This window comes from Oncorhynchus mykiss, chromosome 8 (genome assembly GCF_013265735.2).
Source record: "Oncorhynchus mykiss isolate Arlee chromosome 8, USDA_OmykA_1.1, whole genome shotgun sequence".
In the NCBI taxonomy this organism is placed as follows: domain Eukaryota; kingdom Metazoa; phylum Chordata; class Actinopteri; order Salmoniformes; family Salmonidae; genus Oncorhynchus; species Oncorhynchus mykiss.
The window spans coordinates 9,022,728-9,044,828 of NC_048572.1; the positions used below are offsets into that span (position 1 = coordinate 9,022,728).

The 22,101-nt window shown below is 44.6% G+C and overlaps 1 protein-coding gene across 4 annotated transcripts in view; it reads right to left on the reverse strand.

The window, feature by feature from the left end:
- cdc42bpb (CDC42 binding protein kinase beta (DMPK-like)) overlaps positions 1-22,101 on the reverse strand; it is a 113,005-nt gene that overhangs the window by 10,497 nt on the left and 80,407 nt on the right. For 2 of the 4 annotated variants that reach the window (XM_036984687.1, XM_036984685.1), the window contains exons 18-33: positions 19,878-20,026; positions 17,958-18,055; positions 17,369-17,448; positions 16,137-16,187; positions 14,090-14,173; positions 11,608-11,688; positions 11,252-11,357; positions 10,809-10,945; positions 10,365-10,504; positions 7,974-8,055; positions 7,319-7,535; positions 4,815-4,877; positions 3,783-4,024; positions 1,845-2,199; positions 1,130-1,227; positions 582-666 (exon numbers count right to left, since the gene is read on the reverse strand). In XM_036984687.1, the coding sequence (XP_036840582.1) occupies positions 582-666; positions 1,130-1,227; positions 1,845-2,199; positions 3,783-4,024; positions 4,815-4,877; positions 7,319-7,535; positions 7,974-8,055; positions 10,365-10,504; positions 10,809-10,945; positions 11,252-11,357; positions 11,608-11,688; positions 14,090-14,173; positions 16,137-16,187; positions 17,369-17,448; positions 17,958-18,055; positions 19,878-20,026 (2,068 nt within the window). The remainder of the gene's footprint in view (positions 1-581; positions 667-1,129; positions 1,228-1,844; positions 2,200-3,782; positions 4,025-4,814; positions 4,878-7,318; positions 7,536-7,973; positions 8,056-10,364; positions 10,505-10,808; positions 10,946-11,251; positions 11,358-11,607; positions 11,689-14,089; positions 14,174-16,136; positions 16,188-17,368; positions 17,449-17,957; positions 18,056-19,877; positions 20,027-22,101) is intronic. The other 2 variants (XM_036984689.1, XM_036984686.1) reach the window with 1 other exon arrangement.

The window sequence follows — 22,101 nt, forward strand, 5'->3', positions numbered from 1 at the left end:
GTGGTATAGGTGAGTGTATTGGGGTATATGTAGTCAGTATATTGTGGTATTGGTGAGTGTATAGGGGTATATGTAGTCAGTATATTGTGGTATAGGTGAGTGTATTGGGGTATATGTAGTCAGTATATTGTGGTATAGGTGACTGTATTGGGGTATATGCAGTCAGTATATTGTGGTATAGGTGAGTGTATTGGGGTATATGTAGTCAGTATATTGTGGTATAGGTGAGTGTATTGGGGTATATGTAGTCAGTATATTGTGGTATAGGTGAGTGTATTGGGGTATATGTAGTCAGTATATTGTGGTATAGGTGAGTGTATTGGGGTATATGTAGTCAGTATATTGTGGTATAGGTGAGTGTATTGGGGTATATGTAGTCAGTATATTGTGGTATAGGTGAGTATATTGGGGTATATGTAGTCAGTATATTGTGGTATAGGTGAGTGTATTGGGGTATATGTAGTCAGTATATTGTGGTATAGGTGAGTGTATTGGGGTATATGTAGTCAGTATATTGTGGTATAGGTGAGTGTATAGTGTATTGGGGTATATGTAGTCAGTATATTGAGGTGTATTTGCACCTGTGGAGTTGTTGCTGAAGTAGATGAGGCGCGGTTGTTCAGAGCCCAGCAGGTTCAAACTGCCCTCCACATTCAGAGGCCTTAACTGAGGGGCAGAGACATGGGTTACACCGATCCACTCTACAGACCACGGGCATATATACACATATGCACACAGACACTCCTTTCATTCATACACATTTACCTTGTAACATTCACCCCCACCCAGACACATGAGATTAGAACATGCATCCTCACATTCACCAATACACCCTATTATGGCTTGTTAGACTGAACCCAGACTGTTGTCCCAAGACACCCCATTATGGCTTGTTAGACTGAACCCAGACTGTTGTCCCAAGACACCCCATTATGGCTTGTTAGACTGAACCCAGACTGTTGTCCCAAGACACCCCATTATGGCTTGTTAGACTGAACCCAGACTGTTGTCCCAAGACACCCCATTATGGCTTGTTAGACTGAACCCAGACTGTTGTCCCAAGACACCCCATTATGGCTCGTTAGACTGAACCCAGACTGTTATATGGGCGGGACAGCCCTGCTTTTACCTTCCTCAGTGAAATTGTCTGGACCCACTCAGTGGTGTGTATGTCAAACACATCCACCCCATACTCGCTGTACACCGTAAGGTAGGAGGAGTTGGAGCCTGGCGGGGACACAGGAAAGACACACTGAGCAATCACAGAGGCCTCCACAGCTTGATACATTTGTAGGATACAATATACTAGATACAGTTTATGTTCGCTTCTTTTAAAAAGTTAACAATATTGAATTTGTCTTTCAGTGTCCCTTCTAAAAAATATTGTGCATGCAGCACTTACCAGAAGGCCTTCAGAGTTGCATAGCTAACTGTTTCTGGGTGTAAAGTAGCCTAGTGGGGCGGCAGGTAGCCTAGTGGTTAGAGCATTGGGCCAGGAACCGAAAGGTTGCTGGATCGAATTACCGAGCTGACAAGGTAAAAAACTGTTGTTCTGCCCCTGAACAAGGCAGTTAACCCACTGCTCCCCGGTAGGCCATCATTGTAAATAACAATTTGTTCTTAACTGACTTGCCTAGTTAAATAAAGGTAAAACAAATATATATATGTTTTTTAAATGTATTGTGACTGTATTCACTTCCAATGGTAGAGACTGTTGGGTTGGGCAGTATGCAGATTTTAATACCGTCATACCGTTTCAGTGCCATACCGGGGTATACAGTATTACTTGAAGTGCACAAAACTTGCCTAACAACTCAACCACTCAAAAACAAAACGTGACGTACTGCAGGCGAGCGGCGTGGCGGGCCACATCAGCTCCTGGGCCCTGCTCCTCTTCCCAGTGGGGTCCACATAGATACCCAGCTGGCTGAAGCAGAGTAACAGCTCGGTCGCGCCCACCTCCAGGGCGTGCAGCGCGTCCAGGGGCTGCTGGGCCAGGAAGGCTAGCGACGGGTCCCCGGGGCTCACCAGGCTGACGGGCGACGACTCGCCCTGGAGGGCCAACAGGGCAAAACCTGAGGGGTATCCCACGCACAGGCGCTCGCGCACCATGCCCAGCCACTGGGCCACCCCCGGGGCTTGCACCTCCCACAGCTTGCGGTGGTGCGGCTTGGCCCGGGTGATCTCATAACACAGAACCTGGTGAAGGGGCAGAGAGGAGATGTTACTACTGACATTCTGGCAAAGCAGCAAACGGAAAGGACCTTCAGACTTGATGTAGTTAGCAGGAGTTTGAAAGGACCTTTATAATCAGCCTTGATGTAGTTAGCAGGAGTTTGAAAGGACCTTTATAATCAGCCTTGATGTAGTTAGCAGGAGTTTGAAAGGACCTTTATAATCAGCCTTGATGTAGTTAGCAGGAGTTTGAAAGGACCTTTATAAATCAGCCTTGATGTAGTTAGCAGGAGTTTGAAAGGACCTTTATAAATCAGCCTTGATGTAGTTAGCAGGAGTTTGAAAAGACCTTTATAATCAGCCTTGATGTAGTTAGCAGGAGTTTGAAAGGACCTTTATAATCAGCCTTGATGTAGTTAGCAGGAGTTTGAAAGGACCTTTATAAATCAGCCTTGATTTAACTAGCAGGAGTTTGAAAGGACCTTTATAAATCAGCCTTGATGTAGTTAGCAGGAGTTTGAAAGGACCTTTATAATCAGCCTTGATTTAACTAGCAGGAGTTTGAAAGGACCTTTATAAATCAGCCTTGATGTAGTTAGCAGGAGTTTGAAAGGACCTTTATAATCAGCCTTGATGTAGTTAGCAGGAGTTTGAAAGGACCTTTATAATCAGCCTTGATTTAACTAGCAGGAGTTTGAAAGGACCTTTATAATCAGCCTTGATGTAGTTAGCAGGAGTTTGAAAGGACCTTTATAAATCAGCCTTGATGTAGTTAGCAGGAGTTTGAAAGGACCTTTATAATCAGCCTTGATGTAGTTAGCAGGAGTTTGAAAGGACCTTTATAAATCAGCCTTGATTTAACTAGCAGGAGTTTGAAAGGACCTTTATAAATCAGCCTTGATGTAGTTAGCAGGAGTTTGAAAGGACCTTTATAATCAGCCTTGATTTAACTAGCAGGAGTTTGAAAGGACCTTTATAAATCAGCCTTGATGTAGTTAGCAGGAGTTTGAAAGGACCTTTATAATCAGCCTTGATGTAGTTAGCAGGAGTTTGAAAGGACCTTTATAATCAGCCTTGATTTAACTAGCAGGAGTTTGAAAGGACCTTTATAATCAGCCTTGATGTAGTTAGCAGGAGTCTGAAAAGACCTTTATAATCAGCCTTGATTTAACTAGCAGGAGTTTGCTTGGGTTCCCGAGTGGCACAGTGGTCTAAGTCACTGCATCTCAGTACTAGAGGTGTCACTACAGATACCCTGGTTCGAATCCAGGCTGTATCACAACCGGCCATGATTTTGGAGTCCCATAGGGTGGCACACAATTGGCCCAGCGTCGTCCGGGTTTGGCCGGTGTTGGCCATCATTGTAAATAAGAATTCTTAACTGACTTGTCTAGTTAATTAAAAGTTACAGTTCTTATGAAGACTTTATGAATGCTCCCTTTATAAGTTGTTTGTTTTGAAATGGGGTCGATATGGGATTTATTCGGATTTAAGTCACATATCTTCAACTACACGCGTCATTTGACATGTATTGTACTGGAACTCTTATGTGTGTTTTTGGCATCGTTTTCACGTGTAAATAGGTAAATCAATAAATTAATAGTGACCTGGCGCTTGACGGCGGCCAGCAGGCAGGCGGGTCCCCCGGGGCGTAGCACGCCCGTGGTCAGTGCCTGGCAACCCTTGGTCTCTGTCAGCTTGATGTCGAAGGCCGCCTCGGCCCCCTCCAGCACCCCCCAGGGGTGCAGGTGCACGTGTCGGTTGCGCCCACACAGCAGGGCCATCATCTTCTCTTTGGGGATCAGCTCCATCTGGTGCACCTTCTTGCAGTCGGCCGCCCGCACGATCACTGAAGGGGGGGAAGAGAAAAAGGAGTCAACAGGGGCAAACGACACAGAGAATCGTAGTGTTTTGAAAGAAATCACAAATTATGATTTGTGAGTCAATAGGTAAGATAGTTGCTTTCCCGAATTGTCGAAAACACTTTCTCTCCTCGATTTCAACCCCCCCCCCCCCTTTTGAAAAACCAAATGGAGGAGAAGGTATAATGAAAGGGACCTTGGATTCTCCTCCAATGCATTTTTAGAAGGAACCGAAGAGAGAGGAAACGAGGAAAGACCATGGAGAAATAGTCTTAGGATGAAGAAAGAAATGGGAGACAATATACCACAAAATAAAACATGACACGTTGACATCGCGTGATCACACATAAGAAACATGTTGGAAATCTAAAAACTTGAAAACCTTTGTTCTGCATAGAGGAGTCATATGAGGCTCTATTGGGGGCTGTCACATATCCCTCCCTGTATGATCCAGATCCTGGAGCATTTGATGCCCTGATGATCTGCACTATAGAGCACTTGTGAAACGTAAACCAACCCTGGCTGAAACAAATCTTGGACCCTGGCCAGGTGGTGGGTCTAAGATCCAGGACCAGAGTAACATGTATTGTGACAATTCAGAGAGCAAGTCGCATGGAACTTTCTCGCCCACGTCATTTGGAAAGTGAATATTTGAAAAAATGTTCAAGGCAAAATATATTTGTTTGAATTTTCAGAATCATACCAGGGTACCGAATGTCATATGTGAAAACGCCCTATGAGTGTATATGACTAGCCGTGGGATAGGTGTGTTCTTACCATCTCTGGTGACCTCCACTACAAACAGACCTTCCTCTGTTCCCAGGGCGATACGCTCTCGATCTGCAGGGAGACAAAGGAGCAGTCAACACAGTCTTCTCTCTCTCACTGCCATCCTCCACACACACACACACGACAACAACACCTCTCGCAAACACACACACTGAGTAAACGCACCATAACTTTTTAAATTATTGGAGATCTCAAACGGTAATTTGCAATTGCATTCTGTGTTTCGCGTGTATCCACTACAAAAACAACTAAACTTCCTCCTCACGGAAATTGTCACAGAAAAGTTACATTACTTACACCGCAGATTATAATTTCACTCGTCGAGTACAGATTATAATTTCCCTCGAGTACAGATGATCATTTCCCTCGAGGACAGATGATCATTTCCCTCATCCCGATGATCATTTCCCTCATCCCGATGATCATTTCCCTCATCCCGATGATCATTTCCCTCATCCCGTACAGATGATAATTTCCCTCATCCCGTACAGATGATCATTTCCCTCATCCCGATGATCATTTCCCTCATCCTGTACAGATGATAATTTCCCTCATCCCGTACAGATGATAATTCCCCTCATCCAGTACAGATGATAATTTCCCTCATCCCGATGATCATTTCCCTCATCCCGTACAGATGATAATTCCCCTCATCCAGTACAGATGATCATTTCCCTCATCCCGATGATCATTTCCCTCATCCCGTACAGATGATAATTTCCCTCATCCCGTACAGATGATAATTCCACTCATCCAGTACAGATGATAATTCCACTCATCCAGTACAGATGATAATTCCACTCATCCAGTACAGATGATAATTCCACTCATCCAGTACAGATGATAATTCCACTCATCCAGTACAGATGATAATTCCCCTCATCCAGTACAGATGATAATTCCCCTCATCCCGTACAGATGATAATTCCCCTCATCCAGTACAGATGATAATTCCACTCATCCAGTACAGATGATAATTCCACTCATCCAGTACAGATGATAATTCCCCTCATCCAGTACAGATGATAATTCCCCTCATCCCGTACAGATGATAATTCCCCTCATCCAGTACAGATGATAATTCCCCTCATCCAGTACAGATGATAATTCCCCTCATCCAGTACAGATGATAATTCCCCTCATCCCGTACAGATGATAATTCCCCTCATCCAGTACAGATGATAATTCCCCTCATCCCGTACAGATGATAATTCCCCTCATCCAGTACAGATGATAATTTCCCTCATCCCGTACAGATGATAATTCCACTCATCCAGTACAGATGATAATTCCACTCATCCAGTACAGATGATAATTCCCCTCATCCAGTACAGATGATAATTCCCCTCATCCCGTACAGATGATAATTCCCCTCATCCAGTACAGATGATAATTCCCCTCATCCAGTACAGATGATAATTCCCCTCATCCCGTACAGATGATAATTCCCCTCATCCAGTACAGATGATAATTCCACTCATCCAGTACAGATGATAATTCCCCTCATCCCGTACAGATGATAATTCCACTCATCCAGTACAGATGATAATTCCCCTCATCCAGTACAGATGATCATTCCCCTCATCCAGTACAGATGATAATTCCCCTCATCCCGTACAGATGATAATTCCCCTCATCCAGTACAGATGATAATTCCACTCATCCAGTACAGATGATAATTCCACTCATCCAGTACAGATGATAATTCCCCTCATCCAGTACAGATGATAATTCCCCTCATCCCGTACAGATGATAATTCCCCTCATCCAGTACAGATGATAATTCCACTCATCCAGTACAGATGATAATTCCCCTCATCCAGTACAGATGATAATTCCACTCATCCAGTACAGATGATAATTCCCCTCATCCAGTACAGATGATAATTCCCCTCATCCAGTACAGATGATAATTTCCCTCATCCCGTACAGATGATAATTCCCCTCATCCAGTACAGATGATAATTCCCCTCATCCCGTACAGATGATAATTCCCCTCATCCAGTACAGATGATAATTCCACTCATCCAGTACAGATGATAATTCCACTCATCCAGTACAGATGATAATTCCCCTCATCCAGTACAGATGATAATTCCCCTCATCCCGTACAGATGATAATTCCCCTCATCCAGTACAGATGATAATTCCACTCATCCAGTACAGATGATAATTCCCCTCATCCAGTACAGATGATAATTCCCCTCATCCAGTACAGATGATAATTCCACTCATCCAGTACAGATGATAATTCCACTCATCCAGTACAGATGATAATTCCCCTCATCCAGTACAGATGATAATTTCCCTCATCCAGTACAGATGATAATTCCCCTCATCCAGTACAGATGATAATTCCACTCATCCAGTACAGATGATAATTCGACTCATTCGGCCTATCTGAAATGTTATGGTGCGTTTGCTGACAGCACAGGTGTGTTTTTACTAGAAGGAAAACGCCCCACAGTCTCTTCAGTAGTTCCCCAACTCACCGACGATGGCGGCGCAGAGCGTGGTCTTGATGGCGGGCAGCGAGGAGTCGTAGGCCTCGTGCAGGACGTGCACTACGCGGTTCCTCAAGCGGTTCTTGGCCAGGATGCTCTGCAGGCTCTCCAGGATGCCCATCCACTTCTTCTTCTCTGCCTCGCTCTCAGCCAGCACCAGCAGGGAGACGGCACCCGCCGGCGAGCTCAGCAGGGACGACGTCACCTGACGAGGTTTATAATGCGTTATGATACGTGTCTGTGTCGTTACTCCCGAGTCAATGAGGGAGGGCTTGGGTTAATAACAATAATATCAACTTTATTAAGTCTGTTTGGGTCCTTGAAAAGTGCTATATAAAACCCATGTATAGTTATTATTTCAAGTTTCCCCACATAGGAAACATCATCCCATAGTAACAATAGACTATAATAAAAAATGACAGTAATCGATATGTTTTATAATGCCTTATGATACACCATAACTTTCCGTAGTAACACACATATGTTTTTACATCCATTAGATGTAACTTTATTTCAAGGTCATTTATTGGGTTCTCTCACACAAGAAACATCATATTAGGAATAGATGACAATTAAATTATACATGAGTGAATATAATAACTTTAGTCATGTGGTATTTGTCACACAGCAGTTGAAAGCTTACCCTGAATATGCAGGGGACGTCTTTGCGGGTGGCGTGGATGACGTCTGAGGCCAGGACAGAGCTGACGGAAAACTCCTCATCTCTGTGGACACACAGAGAGCAGTGTTACACACGGACATACAGAGAGCACAGTGTTACACACACCCACACACAGCAAACACACACACCCACACACACAGCAAACACACACAGCAAACACACACACACCCCCACCCCAAACACACACACCCCCAACACACCCACCAAACACACCCACCAAACACACCCCCAACACACCCCCACCCCAAACACCACCAACACACCCCCACCCCAAACACACACACACCCACACACACACCCAACACACACACACCCAACACACACACACCCAACACACACACACCCAACACACACACACACCCAACACACACACACACACACCCACCCAACACACACACCCACCCAACACACACACCCACCCAACACACACACCCACCCCCCACACACACCCACCCACCCACCCACCCCAAACACACACACCCCAAACACACACCCCAAACACACACCCCAAACACACACACCCCAAACACACACACACCCCAAACACACACACACCCCAAACACACACACACACACACCAAACACACCCCAAACACACACACACCCCAAACACACACACACACACACCCCAAACACACACACACACACACACACACCCCAAACATCCCCACCCCCCAAACACACACACACCCCCCAAACATCCCCACCCCCCAAACACACACACACCCCCCAAACACACACACACACACCCCCCAAACACACACACACCCCCCAAACACACACACACCCCCCAAACACACACACACCCCCCCAAACACACACACACCCCCCCAAACACACACACACCCCCCCAAACACACACACACCCCCAAGGGCTGCAACGTTATGGAATTTTGGGTAAACATTATTTGTCAGGCAAATGTCCATGGCCACTGTTATAACCATTCAAATAGCAAAACGAAGGCTGATTTTCTCCTTTACTCTCAGTCCGGTTTGTAGCAGCATATAGTCAGAGATTTGTATAACTAAGTCAAGATGAACCAGAGCCTGTCGATTCCAATGGGAGCAAATTAATCATAGTGGGCAGAACAAGAGAAGTGGGCAGAGCCAAGCACGAGCTAGTGAGATCCTATTGGCCCGTTCTAGCATTTATTTGCATATTTCCCTTAGGGAACGCCTACTTTGTGAAGGGCATGTGTGCAATAACTAAATTTGCCATCGCACTCCTAAACAACAACATTTTTTGAAACTTTGGCAAAGGGTAAAGTCTACAAAACGCAGTCCACTCAGTTACAGATTCTAGTTTTGGAAACAGAAAACTGTATTGAGATCAAATGTTTAACTGATGACAAAATCCATCTCTCTCCATCTTCTCCCACTGTCGACCACTGGGCTTCCTCTCATCACCATATTTGGTATTGAGTGAAAACAAGAACCGGATGCTTCACATTTATAAATCTGGTGAAATATCTAGCTCATTGTTCTCTCTCTCTGACTTAGTGTTCCATTGCCTAGCAACCGCAGTAAACAACCATCAGGCAGTGGTCAAGCAGGGGCAGCAACAACAAATCGGGTATATCAATCACTGTCTCGGATTCACATTCACTTTAGATGTCTACGTTCACCAAGAATGACGGCTTTTAACAATTCTAACATCTTTGTAAACCGAATCAAACGTATCGCCAGAGCACTCTGTATAGTAGGATACAGATAGAGATCATGCTAACGCCACAGCATCAAAGGGAGTGTATATTTAAAGGAGAGCGCACGCGTTGAAGGAGGCAGGAGATGGGAGTCACGGATTATAACAATTGTTTATAATAATCATTCATTTACACTACTGCTATTGTGTCGGTATCGGATATATTAACTTAAAAATAAAGTTCATACAAAAATAATCTAAAATGAATGCATTAGAGCGGTAAGGAAAATCATTTTATTCACGGTCTTCATCCATAATTGTCAGTTACATGGTTATGCCATTATTGTGCCAGCCCTACCACCTCCCACATACCACACACCCTCCACCCTACCACACACCCTCCACCCACCCTCCACCCTACCACATACCCTCCACCCTACCACATACCCTCCACCCACCCTACCACACACCCTCCACCCTACCACCCACCCTCCACCCTACCACCCACCCTACCACCCACCCTCCACCTCCCACTCCACCTCCCTCTTCACCTCCCACACACCCTCCCCCTTCACCTCCCACTCCCTCACCCTTCACCTCCCACCCACCCTCCCCCTTCATCTCCCACTCCCCCTTCACTCCCCCCACACACCCTTCACTCCCCCACCTACCACTCCCACACACCCTTCACCCCAACATAGAGGTCTTACCTCAGGTCCAGGACCTGACTTGTCACCACGCCTGGCTGGGTGGACTTGCCCTCGGGCACCTCGTACAGGAAGAGTTTACAATCACACACCACGGCGTACGCCCGCTGCCAGCCCTTCTTTACCCCCGTGGGCTTGGGGATCTTGACGGAGAGGGCAGAGCAGCAAATTTTCAATTGAGAGGTCTGTCCTTGTTATTCATTTCCAATAAACTGGACATCACACATCTTGTTAAGCTGAACAGAATTGCAATGTCTTGATTACATCAAAGCAACAACATTCAAGAAAGATATTAGCGTATCACCATGAAAAGACCATGATGTAATCACAGAACTATAATGACTAGAATGGGTGGGAAAAATATACACTCAATATGGCCGCAGGAAGGCAAACTGTAGTCATTCTATTTCCACGGTGATAACCTGTTACTAAGTACGCGGTGCTCACCCTGACGAAGCCCTTGTAGGCGGTGCCGATGCCCCTCTGTACGTCGATGCCCAGAGGCCTCTTGGCCTGCTCAGGGGGGATGGGGCACACCTGGGGGGCATTGTCCTTACAGGATACATGGCAGATGAAGGAGCACACTGGAGAGAAAGAGGGAGAGATAGAAAGAGAGTATTGGTATACACAAGGAAACATGCAGTTTCCCATAAGGTGCAGTTTCAGATCTCCCGTTCAGTTAAAACATTACAGTCCATTTATAGCGAGTGGTGTGTCAGCGGGAGGAAAATGCTGCACCCAATCTCCCCAGCCCCCCCCCCCCCCCCCAACTAAACGGCACAATCTCCCCAGTCCCCCCCCCCCCCCAACTAAACGGCACAATCTCCCCAGTCCCCCCAACTAACCGACACCGGTGACAGAGAGCGTGGTCGTGTGTGTCTGACACTCACCTTCGCAGGCGTAGCCCTGGCGGATGAGACCCACCATCAAGGAGGTGCAGTGCGTGCACTGGGTGGGGCTGGAGAAGGTCTTGATGCTCAGCTGGTGAGCTTTGGGCTGCAGACACACACACACGGAGAGAGAAGAACACAGAATACTTAGCCAAGTGTTACAGACAAGCTGACAGCGTGTGTGTGTGTGTGTCAAATTATTATATGAGCATGAGTGGTAGCACATATGCGGGAGCATGTTGTTTTCATTGTGTAAGAGTGGTGTGTGTGTGTGTGTGTGAGAGAGAGAGCGGTGTGTGTGTGAGAGCGGTGTGTGTGTGTGTGTGTGTGTGTGAGAGAGCGGTGTCAGGCGGTACCTTTGGTGTGGTCAGCAGCGATGTTGGATAGACCGGGGAGGGGACGGTAGGGGTAACAGCAGTGGGCTTGGCGACTGGCTCCTGTGGGAGAGGGGTCAAAGTTTAAAGGTCAACTGGTCAGACTGGGGAGAGGACAGCACTGGGTTCATTAGGCACCAAATGGAAGAACATTTACTAAAGCAGGGAGGGACTACATTGAGTTACTAACTGAAACAAATTGTTTTCCCTTGCATACCTTAATGAACTGGTTCTATACTGTAAAAACATGAACTATGCTTTACTGGGATAAGAGTCATTGAATTAGCTAACAATCAGGAAGGGGGTCAAGAGAGTCATTGAATTAGCTAACAATCAGGAAGGGGGTCAAGAGAGTCATTGAATTAGCTAACAATCAGGAAGGGGGTCAAGAGAGTCATTGAATTAGCTAACAATCAGGAAGGGGGTCAAGAGTGTCATTTAATTAGCTAAAAATCAGGAAGGGGGTCAAGAGAGTCATTGAATTAGCTAACAATCAGGAAGGGGGTCAAGAGAGTCATTTAATTAGCTAACAATCAGGAAGGGGGTCAAGAGAGTCATTGAATTAGCTAACAATCAGGAAGGGGGTCAAGAGTGTCATTTAATTAGCTAAAAATCAGGAAGGGGGTCAAGAGAGTCATTGAATTAGCTAACAATCAGGAAGGGGGTCAAGAGTGTCATTTAATTAGCTAAAAATCAGGAAGGGGGTCAAGAGTCATTTAATTAGCTAACAATCAGGAAGGGGGTCAAGAGAGTCATTTAATTAGCTAACAATCAGGAAGGGGGTCAAGAGAGTCATTGAATTAGCTAACAATCAGGAAGGGGGTCAAGAGAGTCATTTAATTAGCTAACAATCAGGAAGGGGGTCAAGAGAGTCATTGAATTAGCTAACAATCAGGAAGGGGGTCAAGAGTGTCATTTAATTAGCTAAAAATCAGGAAGGGGGTCAAGAGAGTCATTGAATTAGCTAACAATCAGGAAGGGGGTCAAGAGAGTCATTTAATTAGCTAACAATCAGGAAGGGGGTCAAGAGAGTCATTTAATTAGCTAACAATCAGGAAGGGGGTCAAGAGAGTCATTGAATTAGCTAACAATCAGGAAGGGGGTCAAGAGAGTCATTTAATTAGCTATCAATCAGGAAGGGGGTCAAGAGAGTCATTGAATTAGCTAACAATCAGGAAGGGGGTCAAGAGTGTCATTTAATTAGCTAAAAATCAGGAAGGGGGTCAAGAGAGTCTTTTAATTAGCTAACAATCAGGAAGGGGGTCAAGAGTCATTTAATTAGCTAACAATCAGGAAGGGGGTCAAGAGAGTCATTTAATTAGCTAACAATCAGGAAGGGGGTCAAGAGAGTCATTTAATTAGCTAACAATCAGGAAGGGGGTCAAGACAGTCATTTACTTAGCTAACAATCAGGAAGGGGGTCAAGAGAGTCATTTAATTAGCTAACAAACAGGAAGGGGGTCAGGAGAGTCATTTAATTAGCTAACAAATCAGGAAGGGGGTCAAGAGAGTCATTTAATTAGCTAACAATCAGGAAGGAGGTAAATTGTTACTTCTGAAGATCCAATGAATGAATTAAATGTAAGAATTGCCCTGCAGTTTTAACCAATGATGTGTATAAACCCTGGATTGCTGATGCTATGTATTGGCAATTGAGAGGTTTTCAATTAAATGTTTCAAGGACCATATTACATCTATTTGTGTTGTAGTGAGGACAGTAATCAGTCGTAATCTTAAAACAATTATACTTTAAGGAAATATGATTGTTAAATGTTTATGTTGAGTTCACATTAGGGGTGGCAGGTAGGTTAGTGGTTAGAGTGTTGGGCCAGTAACCGAAAGGTTGCTAGATTGAATCCCCGAGCTGACAAGGTAAAAATCTGTCGTCCTGCCCCTGAACAAGGCAGTTAACCCACTGTTCCTAGGACGTCATTGTAAATAAGAATTTGTTCTTAACTGACTTGCCTAGTTTAATAAAGGTAAAATAAATAAAAAAATATCATTTAAAAGTGTGCATTAAGATGTCTAATAAAATATATATATTTTTACAATGGTGGGGGAGGTAGTGCCAAAATGGAGGCACCGTGACTTCATCACAGTGCCCCCTACCAGTCATCTAGTGTATATATAAATCATTGGTTACAACACACCTAAACCCTGTTAAAATGAACAATAGGCATTGTGAATCATAGCATACATTAAAATATAACATTTTACAACAATGACTAATAATTAATTATTATTTATTACATGTTATTATCTTTCTCTCTCTGCATTGTTGGGAAGGACCCGTCAGTAAGCATTTCACTGTTAGTCTACACCTGTTGTTTACCACGCATGTGAAAAATAAAATGTGAACTGGGATGAGACAGGGAACGTCTGGAGAAAGGATGTCTGGGAGGGATGTGCGATATGGACGGAAGTGTGTGTGTGTGTGTGTGTGCGTGTGCGATGGAACACTCACATCCTGCTCAGAGGCCACGGAGGGCGACGAGGAAGGGACGTCTGACTTCTGGGGCGTGGCATCTATCTCGCTGACAGAGCTGGTCTGGAGGAGGGAGAGGGATGACGAGACAGATGAGTGTGTGTGTGTACTGGGCGGAAATGTTTGCGTTGTGCTATAGACTGAGCCATATACACTAGGGTCACCAGCACTGACAACTATAGCACTAGGTGGCATTTTTTAAATTTTATTTCACCTTTATTTTATTTAACCAGGTAGGCAAGATGAGACCACGTTCTCATTTACAATTGCGACCTGGCCAAGATAAAGCATGCTTGAGGTTGCACGTGTCCACAGCTCTGGAATCAGACTAGCCAATCTCCAATCCATTAGAGAGTTAAAATATAGCTGACCCTGTATCAGTGATTCATTTCTATCTGAAGGGCTGAAGGGAGCATTAGGCAGCCAGTAGGTGGTGCTAAGTGCCCATCTCTCGATTGCCTCCTTCTGAGGAAGGGAACCCATCTCAACAACACCTGCATCAACTCATACACATAGGAACTGCCTATGCTATATTTAAGCAGTAAGGCATGAGGGTGTGTGGTATATGGCCAATATACCACAGGGCTAAGGGCTGTTCTTGGACACATACCACAAACAACCCTGAGGTGCCTTATTGGTATTATAAACTGGTTACCAACGTAATTAGAGCAGTAAAAATATATGTTTCGTCATACCCGTGGAACACGATCTGATATACCACGGCTGTCAGCCAATCAGCATTCAGGGCTTGAACCCCCCCCCCTCAGTTTATAATATAATAATATATATATATGCCATTTTGCAGACACATAGTATTTCACCATCATGAAGGCATACTCGGAACAGGTATCGAGCTGAAGGGGTTTAGGTGAATAAAACCAAAATACAAAACAAGCCCACTTTTAACATGTCACAATCCTAATACGAGCAGTATACTGTGTTACACACAAATCATTTTATCATTCAGTATTTTCATGGTCTACTAGACTGTGTTGTAAGAAATCTTCAGTGTACGGTCGGTCCACTTAAGAGTCAAACAATGAGTTAACAGATGACACATTGAAATCATAAACAATACTTACCATATAAACATTGTTATTTTAAATGTGGTTCTTTACATCGACTCAAATGTAACGTACATCAAACACTTACAGCCTAACAATGTTACTGATAAGGTTTAATTTTTTAATTTTTTTAAAAAAATACAACAAAAAAGATTGACAAAATTAGGAGAAATCATGGGAGGTCATTTGGGATCCTACCCTAATCATTTTTTAATTAAACTAAAATGAAGGCAGGTTCTACATCCTCCCAACCAAATCACTGGCTAAAGACACACACTGAAAAGGTCTAGCTCGTCAATATTCTCAGTGTGCTGTCGTAGGGTTAGTTTGTTTTGTTTCTTCGTTAGTTGTGTAGGCAGCTAACAAATATGCAAATGGTTAAACAGGGTTTTGTGAGGTGACTGGTTATACTACTGAGGGATTCTGACGGACGTTAGCAGTATTGGCAGTTAGAGAGAGAGGGGGGGGGGTTAAGGCATTGGGGATGCTAATGCAGAAGAAGCATGTTCCAGAGGAGATGCTCGCAAACCTTTTAGCGCCCAACATAAACTAATGCTAACATAGGGGAAGGTTAACTACAGGGGGAGAGTGCCACCAGCTGTGAAAAGGTATATTTTAGCATAATTTTAATCCTTCTAGCTAAATTAGCATTAGCTACAATCTGTGCTAATCACAGTCATTTTATTCAACTAAACATGTAGCAGCTAGCCTGTTCACAATAGTAACAATAGAAATACTAGGAAAAGTTAAAACTATCATGCACACTACCATAAGAGACAAGAGGCTAAAGTATTAGCCCATATTAGCATGCTAATGGGTAACTGCTAATTGCTAAAAACAGGGCAACACACCTGGAGAAACCTCTATTTTCTCCCAACCTTTTGTATGCTGGCAGCACAACCCCCCCTGGGTTAGGGATTAACTGAGAAAATGGGGGAAGGAGCTCTGAGGAAACCACTTACTTCATCCCAAAACGCTAGCAGAGAGGACGCGGACGAGGAAGAGACCGATTCCTTTTTTGGAAGGGTGACACACGAGAGGGACAAAAAAAAAAAGCACAGGTTTTTGGGGGTTTATGGTTTATTTTTTGGGGGGTTTATGGGGTTCTTTTGCAGAACAAGAACATAATGGGGGCCAAAGTTGATAAGGTCATTCAACAGGGTTTACTGCAAGGACATGCTTAGACCACCGCTTCCCAATGGTTTATCCTGTCAATTTATGTCCCTGAGAAAATTGAGGGAACTAAGACAAAATGGCCCCTTCACCACAAGCCGTTTCCTCTGAAACAACACTGAATCAGGTCTTCTGGGGCCTTTACGCTGACCTAGCGGCTTCAATGCTGACTAATCCCTATTTTTACAACCTCGGGGTAGCCAGGTGTTGAAAAACCCCCAGGTTCACGGTTGTGCTGAGCAGCGAGATCAGTCGACCACAAAGCAGCGTGCGCTAGTGGTGTTGAAAGTGAGAAGCAGGTTAGCAGCTGATAGTTTTGTCCATCTTCTCCCTCTCATTAAGTTCAGGTCATGGCAAGCTTTCTTGTACCTCTCCTTTGCGGCCCTGAGCCCTTCTCATAACGTTGGCCCATTAGCTGCAGATCCTGTCCAAACCTTGGCAGTGTGTGCCGTGTGCAGCTGGGTAAAATGACCCCAATTTATTCCATGGGTTGGAGGGTCAGGAGGTACTTTTCTGCTTGCTCCCCCCCTCTCCGTAACTTTGAAGTTCTTTGTGGTGATGACCTGATTGAGTACATCAGAGGGCATGGTGATATAAACTCCGGAGCTTGGTCCCTTTCGCACTTTGAACTGTGTGTACCAGTTCAAAGTTCAAAATTGAACTGGGTCTCTCTTTTTAAGGATTTCAATGTAAGTGTGTATACATGTGCGCATGTCTGTTTATAAATTGTGTGACTATGCGAGTGTGACAACAGCGCTAGCCAGCCAGTCTGTGTGTGTGTGTGTCTGTATGCATTTAACCACAGGGGTGTCTGCAATGCCATCTCTATTCTGACTCCCGTCTAGCAGGGTGCTCTGTGGGACACCAGCCATGCCAAGTCCTCCACCCTCTGAAATATATTTATCAACTCCCACCGGCCTGTCACCATCGATACACACACAGATACTGCGAGAAAGTGGCTGTTAAGGTTTGTTACGGACATGTGATGGGGGGAGAGAAAGACGTGCAGAGAGACACTCACTCTGAACGTCAGGTCGTGGGCCAGTGGAGAGGTGTTGAAGTACTCGAAAATGGAGTCCTGGAAATCGGGCAGTTTCAGACCTGTATTTAGAAGACAAGGACAGCCTGAGCATAGCCTGCATTTATACTAATTCTACAGAAGAATACCGTTCATAGAAGTACAGTTGAAGGGAAACATGTAACTGACAAGACTAGAGAATGAAATGAAATGTTTCTCTATGAGACGTAGTTATGGGATGAATGGACCAAAAGGCTAATCAACAGCTTCTATCCCCAAGCCATAAGACTGCGGAACAATTAATAAAATCGCCACCGGACAATTTACATTGACTAAAACATCTGACTAAAACATGAATTTCAAACCTTGTTTAAAGTTGTATATGCTTACATACATTTGCCTCTATTATGTGAATGGGAATACTTTTTTTTAAAATGACTTTGAGCTGATAAGCTGGTGTTTTTACAGTCTTATATGAAGAAGAAAAAATATTTGTGGGACTAATAAAATCACCCGCGGGGAAAGTTCGTCTCACCAGCTGTGGAGCCCTGTTTTAGGGTAAAAACAAGGGTTAAGAGTATAGTAGACCAACCTTTGTCTGAGCGGGAACGGCTCTCCTCCAAGTCCTTCTTCATGATCTCCAGCTGCTCCACCATATCCCTGCTCCTGGACTCAGAATCCTTCAGTTTGCTGTGTGTGCGTGTGCGTGTGCGTGTGTGTGTGTGAAGGAAAGAGAGGAAAAAAGTGGGTTATGATTCATCCTCTTCCCTCTTTCCCATTCATGCCCACTTAAAACCGAAATAAAAATTCCCCTTTGCATCAATCAGCATGTAGCTAGCAAGCTAACCTGCACAAGCTCTTTCTCGTTTGACCCCTTGAAAGACAGAAGATTGACCTTTTAAGTCCAACGCTAGGGGCCAACCGTGTGGGATGGTGAATGTTTCTGTAAAGGTAATGTAATGGTCTTGGGTCTAGCTGTGTGGGGTCTTGGGTCTAGCTGTGTGGGGTCTTGGGTCTAGCTGTGTGGGGTCTTGGGTCTAGCTGTGTGGGGTCTTGGGTCTAGCTGTGTGGGGTCTTGGGTCTAGCTGTGTGGGGTAATGGGTCTAGGTATGTGGGGTCTTGGGTCTAGGTATGTGGGGTCTTGGGTCTAGGTATGTGGGGTCTTGGGTCTAGGTATGTGGGGTTAGCTCATCTGGTAAGCTTGGGTCACTGGGTAGCTCACGGCTGGGTTTCGCTTACCGATGACAAGCATACCGATAACATGATGCAACCACCATGCTTGAAAATATGGAGTGTGTTTGAATTTGGTTGTATTGGCAACAAACATAACACTTTGTATTTAGGACAAAAAGTGAATTGCTTTGACACATTTTTTGCAGTATTACTTTAGTGACTTGTTGCAAACAGGACACATTTTGGAATATTTTTATGCTGTAAAGGCCTCCTTTTCACTCTGTCAATTAGGTTAGTATTGTGGAGTAACTACAATGGTGTTGATCGATCCTCAGTTGTCTCCTATCACAGCCATTCAACTCGGTTTCCTCGCTCTCGGGCAACGGCGTTAAGCAGGATGGACGCCTGTATCTTTGTAGTGACTGGGTGTATTGACACCATTCAAATGTAATTATTAACTTCACAATGCTCAAATGGATATACAATATATATTTTTTTTTAACCCATCTACCAACAGAAGCCCTTCATTTCGAGGCATTGGAAAACCTCCCTGGTCTTTGTGGTTTTGGAAAACCTCCCTGGTCTTTGTGGTTTTGGAAAACCTCCCTGGTCTTTGTGGTTTTGGAAAACCTCCCTGGTCTTTGTGGTTTTGGAAAACCTCCCTGGTCTTTGTGGTTTTGGAAAACCTCCCTGAAATGTACTGCTTGACTGAGGTACCTTACAGATAATTGTAATATGTGGGGTACAGAGATGAGGAAGTCATTCAAAAATCATGTTAAACACTATTATTGCATACAGGGTGAGTCCATGCAACTTATTATGTATTTGTTAAGCAAATTTGAACTCCTGGCTTGCCATTACAAAGGGGTTGAATACTTATTGGCTCAAGACATTTCAGCTTCATTTTTAATTGACTTGTAAGAATTTAAAAAAAATAAGCATAATTCCACTTTGAAATTGAGGTAGTGTGTGTAGGTCAGTGACAAGGTATTTATGGTCAATTTTAAAAATCAGACTAACAACAAAATGTGTGAAAAATTTGAGGGGTTTGAATACTTTCTGAAGGTACTGTATGTATGTATGTATGTATGTATGTATGTATGTATGTACGTACGTACACACACACAGCGTTGCGGTTAAAATACCAGTGTCCATCTTTCCTACTGAACTCCCACTTACCCATCTTCCCCTCTGTTACCAACTGTCTAAACCAAGTGTACAATGTCAAAAATAAAAATGGAGGTAAAAAACTAAATACAATGATATATTTTCTAAGAATGGTGAAATGCTGTGACCCGGGGGGGGAGTCACTGTTGGAGTTGCAGGGGGCAGGGCTGACCTTTCGAAGGAGATGTTGGAGGCCTTGACCTTGCGAAGCTCCTCCTGGACCAGCTGCTTGGCCCGTATCTCAGCGTCCAGGGCCGACTGCAGCTCCAGACGGGCCGACATGTCCAGCTTCTGGCTGCGTCGCACCTTCCACAGGGGGTCCTGGGGACGAGAGCAGGATTACTGTATTGTATTCAGGGTGGGGGGGGACGGATTGATGTGATAACGCTCATCAGTGGCCAATTATTGGGTGTGATCGATTGACGTCGCTCTGAACACGGGGTGTAAACGGTGCAGGCAACGCCTGGAACGTGGTTTGGATTAAACCGATTGGCCACAAATCACTCAACTGATTCCTGTCAGAGGTGAGTGGCAACTGGCCAATGCAGTTAGTTCCACTGTGTGTTGAATCTGCTTCTGTATTGGTATGCTCTCCTATGGATCGTCATGTGACTGTCAAGCTGTGATGTAATAGTCCCTGTGTAATGCAATGAAGTGTGTAAGATGTCGGAATCCGTTCAAGAAAAAAAAAAAGCTAACTGAACACGCCCTCAAGAAAATGGCTGTCCAATCCTGTTAGCTAAACCTCAAAACACAACCATATCGTCCCAACTCAAATACAATTCAGCAGGTGCAAAAAACATATTTGAGATTTCATCAACTCCACCGTACCCTCCCTTACACACACACACACACACGATGGACATCTTTTATCGAGTGAATGAGGGAGCCAATGACAAATGGACTTTTCAGGAAGCTGAGATGACATTCCGCGGATGCTGGCGGATCGCGTGACATCACGGCCCAACGGGACAGGAAATGAGGCATCATATCCCTCTAACCCAGCCGGACCCGCTACGCCCTACCCCCCATACCTATTCCCCCAGGCAGTCTGACTGGCTAGAAATTCAGTCTCATACGTTACAGGAGAGAGAGAAGAAAGAGAGTGAGAGAAGAAAGAGCAAGAGAGACAGCGAGAAGAGAGTGTGAGAAAAGAGAGGATCCATAGTGCTCCTGCACAGCACAAATGTAGAGCTCTTTGTACTAAGGAGCTCCCTACCCCCCCCCATCCTAAACTTAACCATTAGGGTGATGGAAGAATATCTGAATATCTATCAGTATTTAAGGGCAACTTCTACTAACCCGCTCCCCTGAAATGTATTCCTAGGTTCTTGAAAGCAATGGAAGCATCGTTTAGTATCAGTCTAGTCTGAAACACATGTGGCCCCTTCAAACTCCTCAGATAATTTACACTCAGAATCCAATTTTGCTTTCTAGGTCTCAATGCTTCAAAGCAGTGCCAGTATTTTTAAATACTCACTATCTGGGGACATCAAACCCACTTTCAAACGGGCCTAAAAATATAATGTTAGAATTCAGATCACGCTGGCTATTCCAGGTTATTTCTTCTCAAGAAAAATCAAATCATCAATCGGTATTAAATGGGCCATATGAGTGACAGACTGGCGACACTATCGGCATGAGAGCAGTCCTCTGCACGGCCTACGGTTGGAGCGTCACCTCCACAGTGATTGGAGGCTGGCTTTGATTGAAGGACGCACTCACCCTCTTGTCCCCCCCAGCTGAGAGAAAGGGCTTCAGGGGAGGAGTGGCCACTCCTGAGCCTTGCTGGGGACGGGAGGTTAAAACAGAAGAGTACACCAACACAACACACTTCAACACTTCACCAGAGTACACCAACACAACACACTTCAACACTTCACCAGAGTACACCAACACAACACACTTCAACACTTCCCCAGAGTACACCAACGCAACACACTTCACCAGAGTACACCAACACAACACACTTCCCCAGAGTACACCAACACAACACACACTTCAACAGAGTACACCAACACAACACACTTCAACACTTCCCCAGAGTACACCAACAACACACACTTCAACAGAGTACACCAACACAACACACTTCCCCAGAGTACACCAACACAACACACACTTCACCAGAGTACACCAACACACACTTCACCAGAGTACACCAACACAACACACACTTCACCAGAGTACACCAACACAACTTTGCGAAGGAAGGAAATTATTGGCAACCAAAATATTTTTTTACAATTTCTCCATCATTGGGGAGTTTAATGCTTTCCCTCCTACTATTCCCCCCCCCCCTTTTTTTCTGATTGCTTGAGCAAATCTACTACTATGTAGGGAACAAGGTGTTATTTGGGATGAATACAATGTTACTCCACTCTTAAAACAGTATC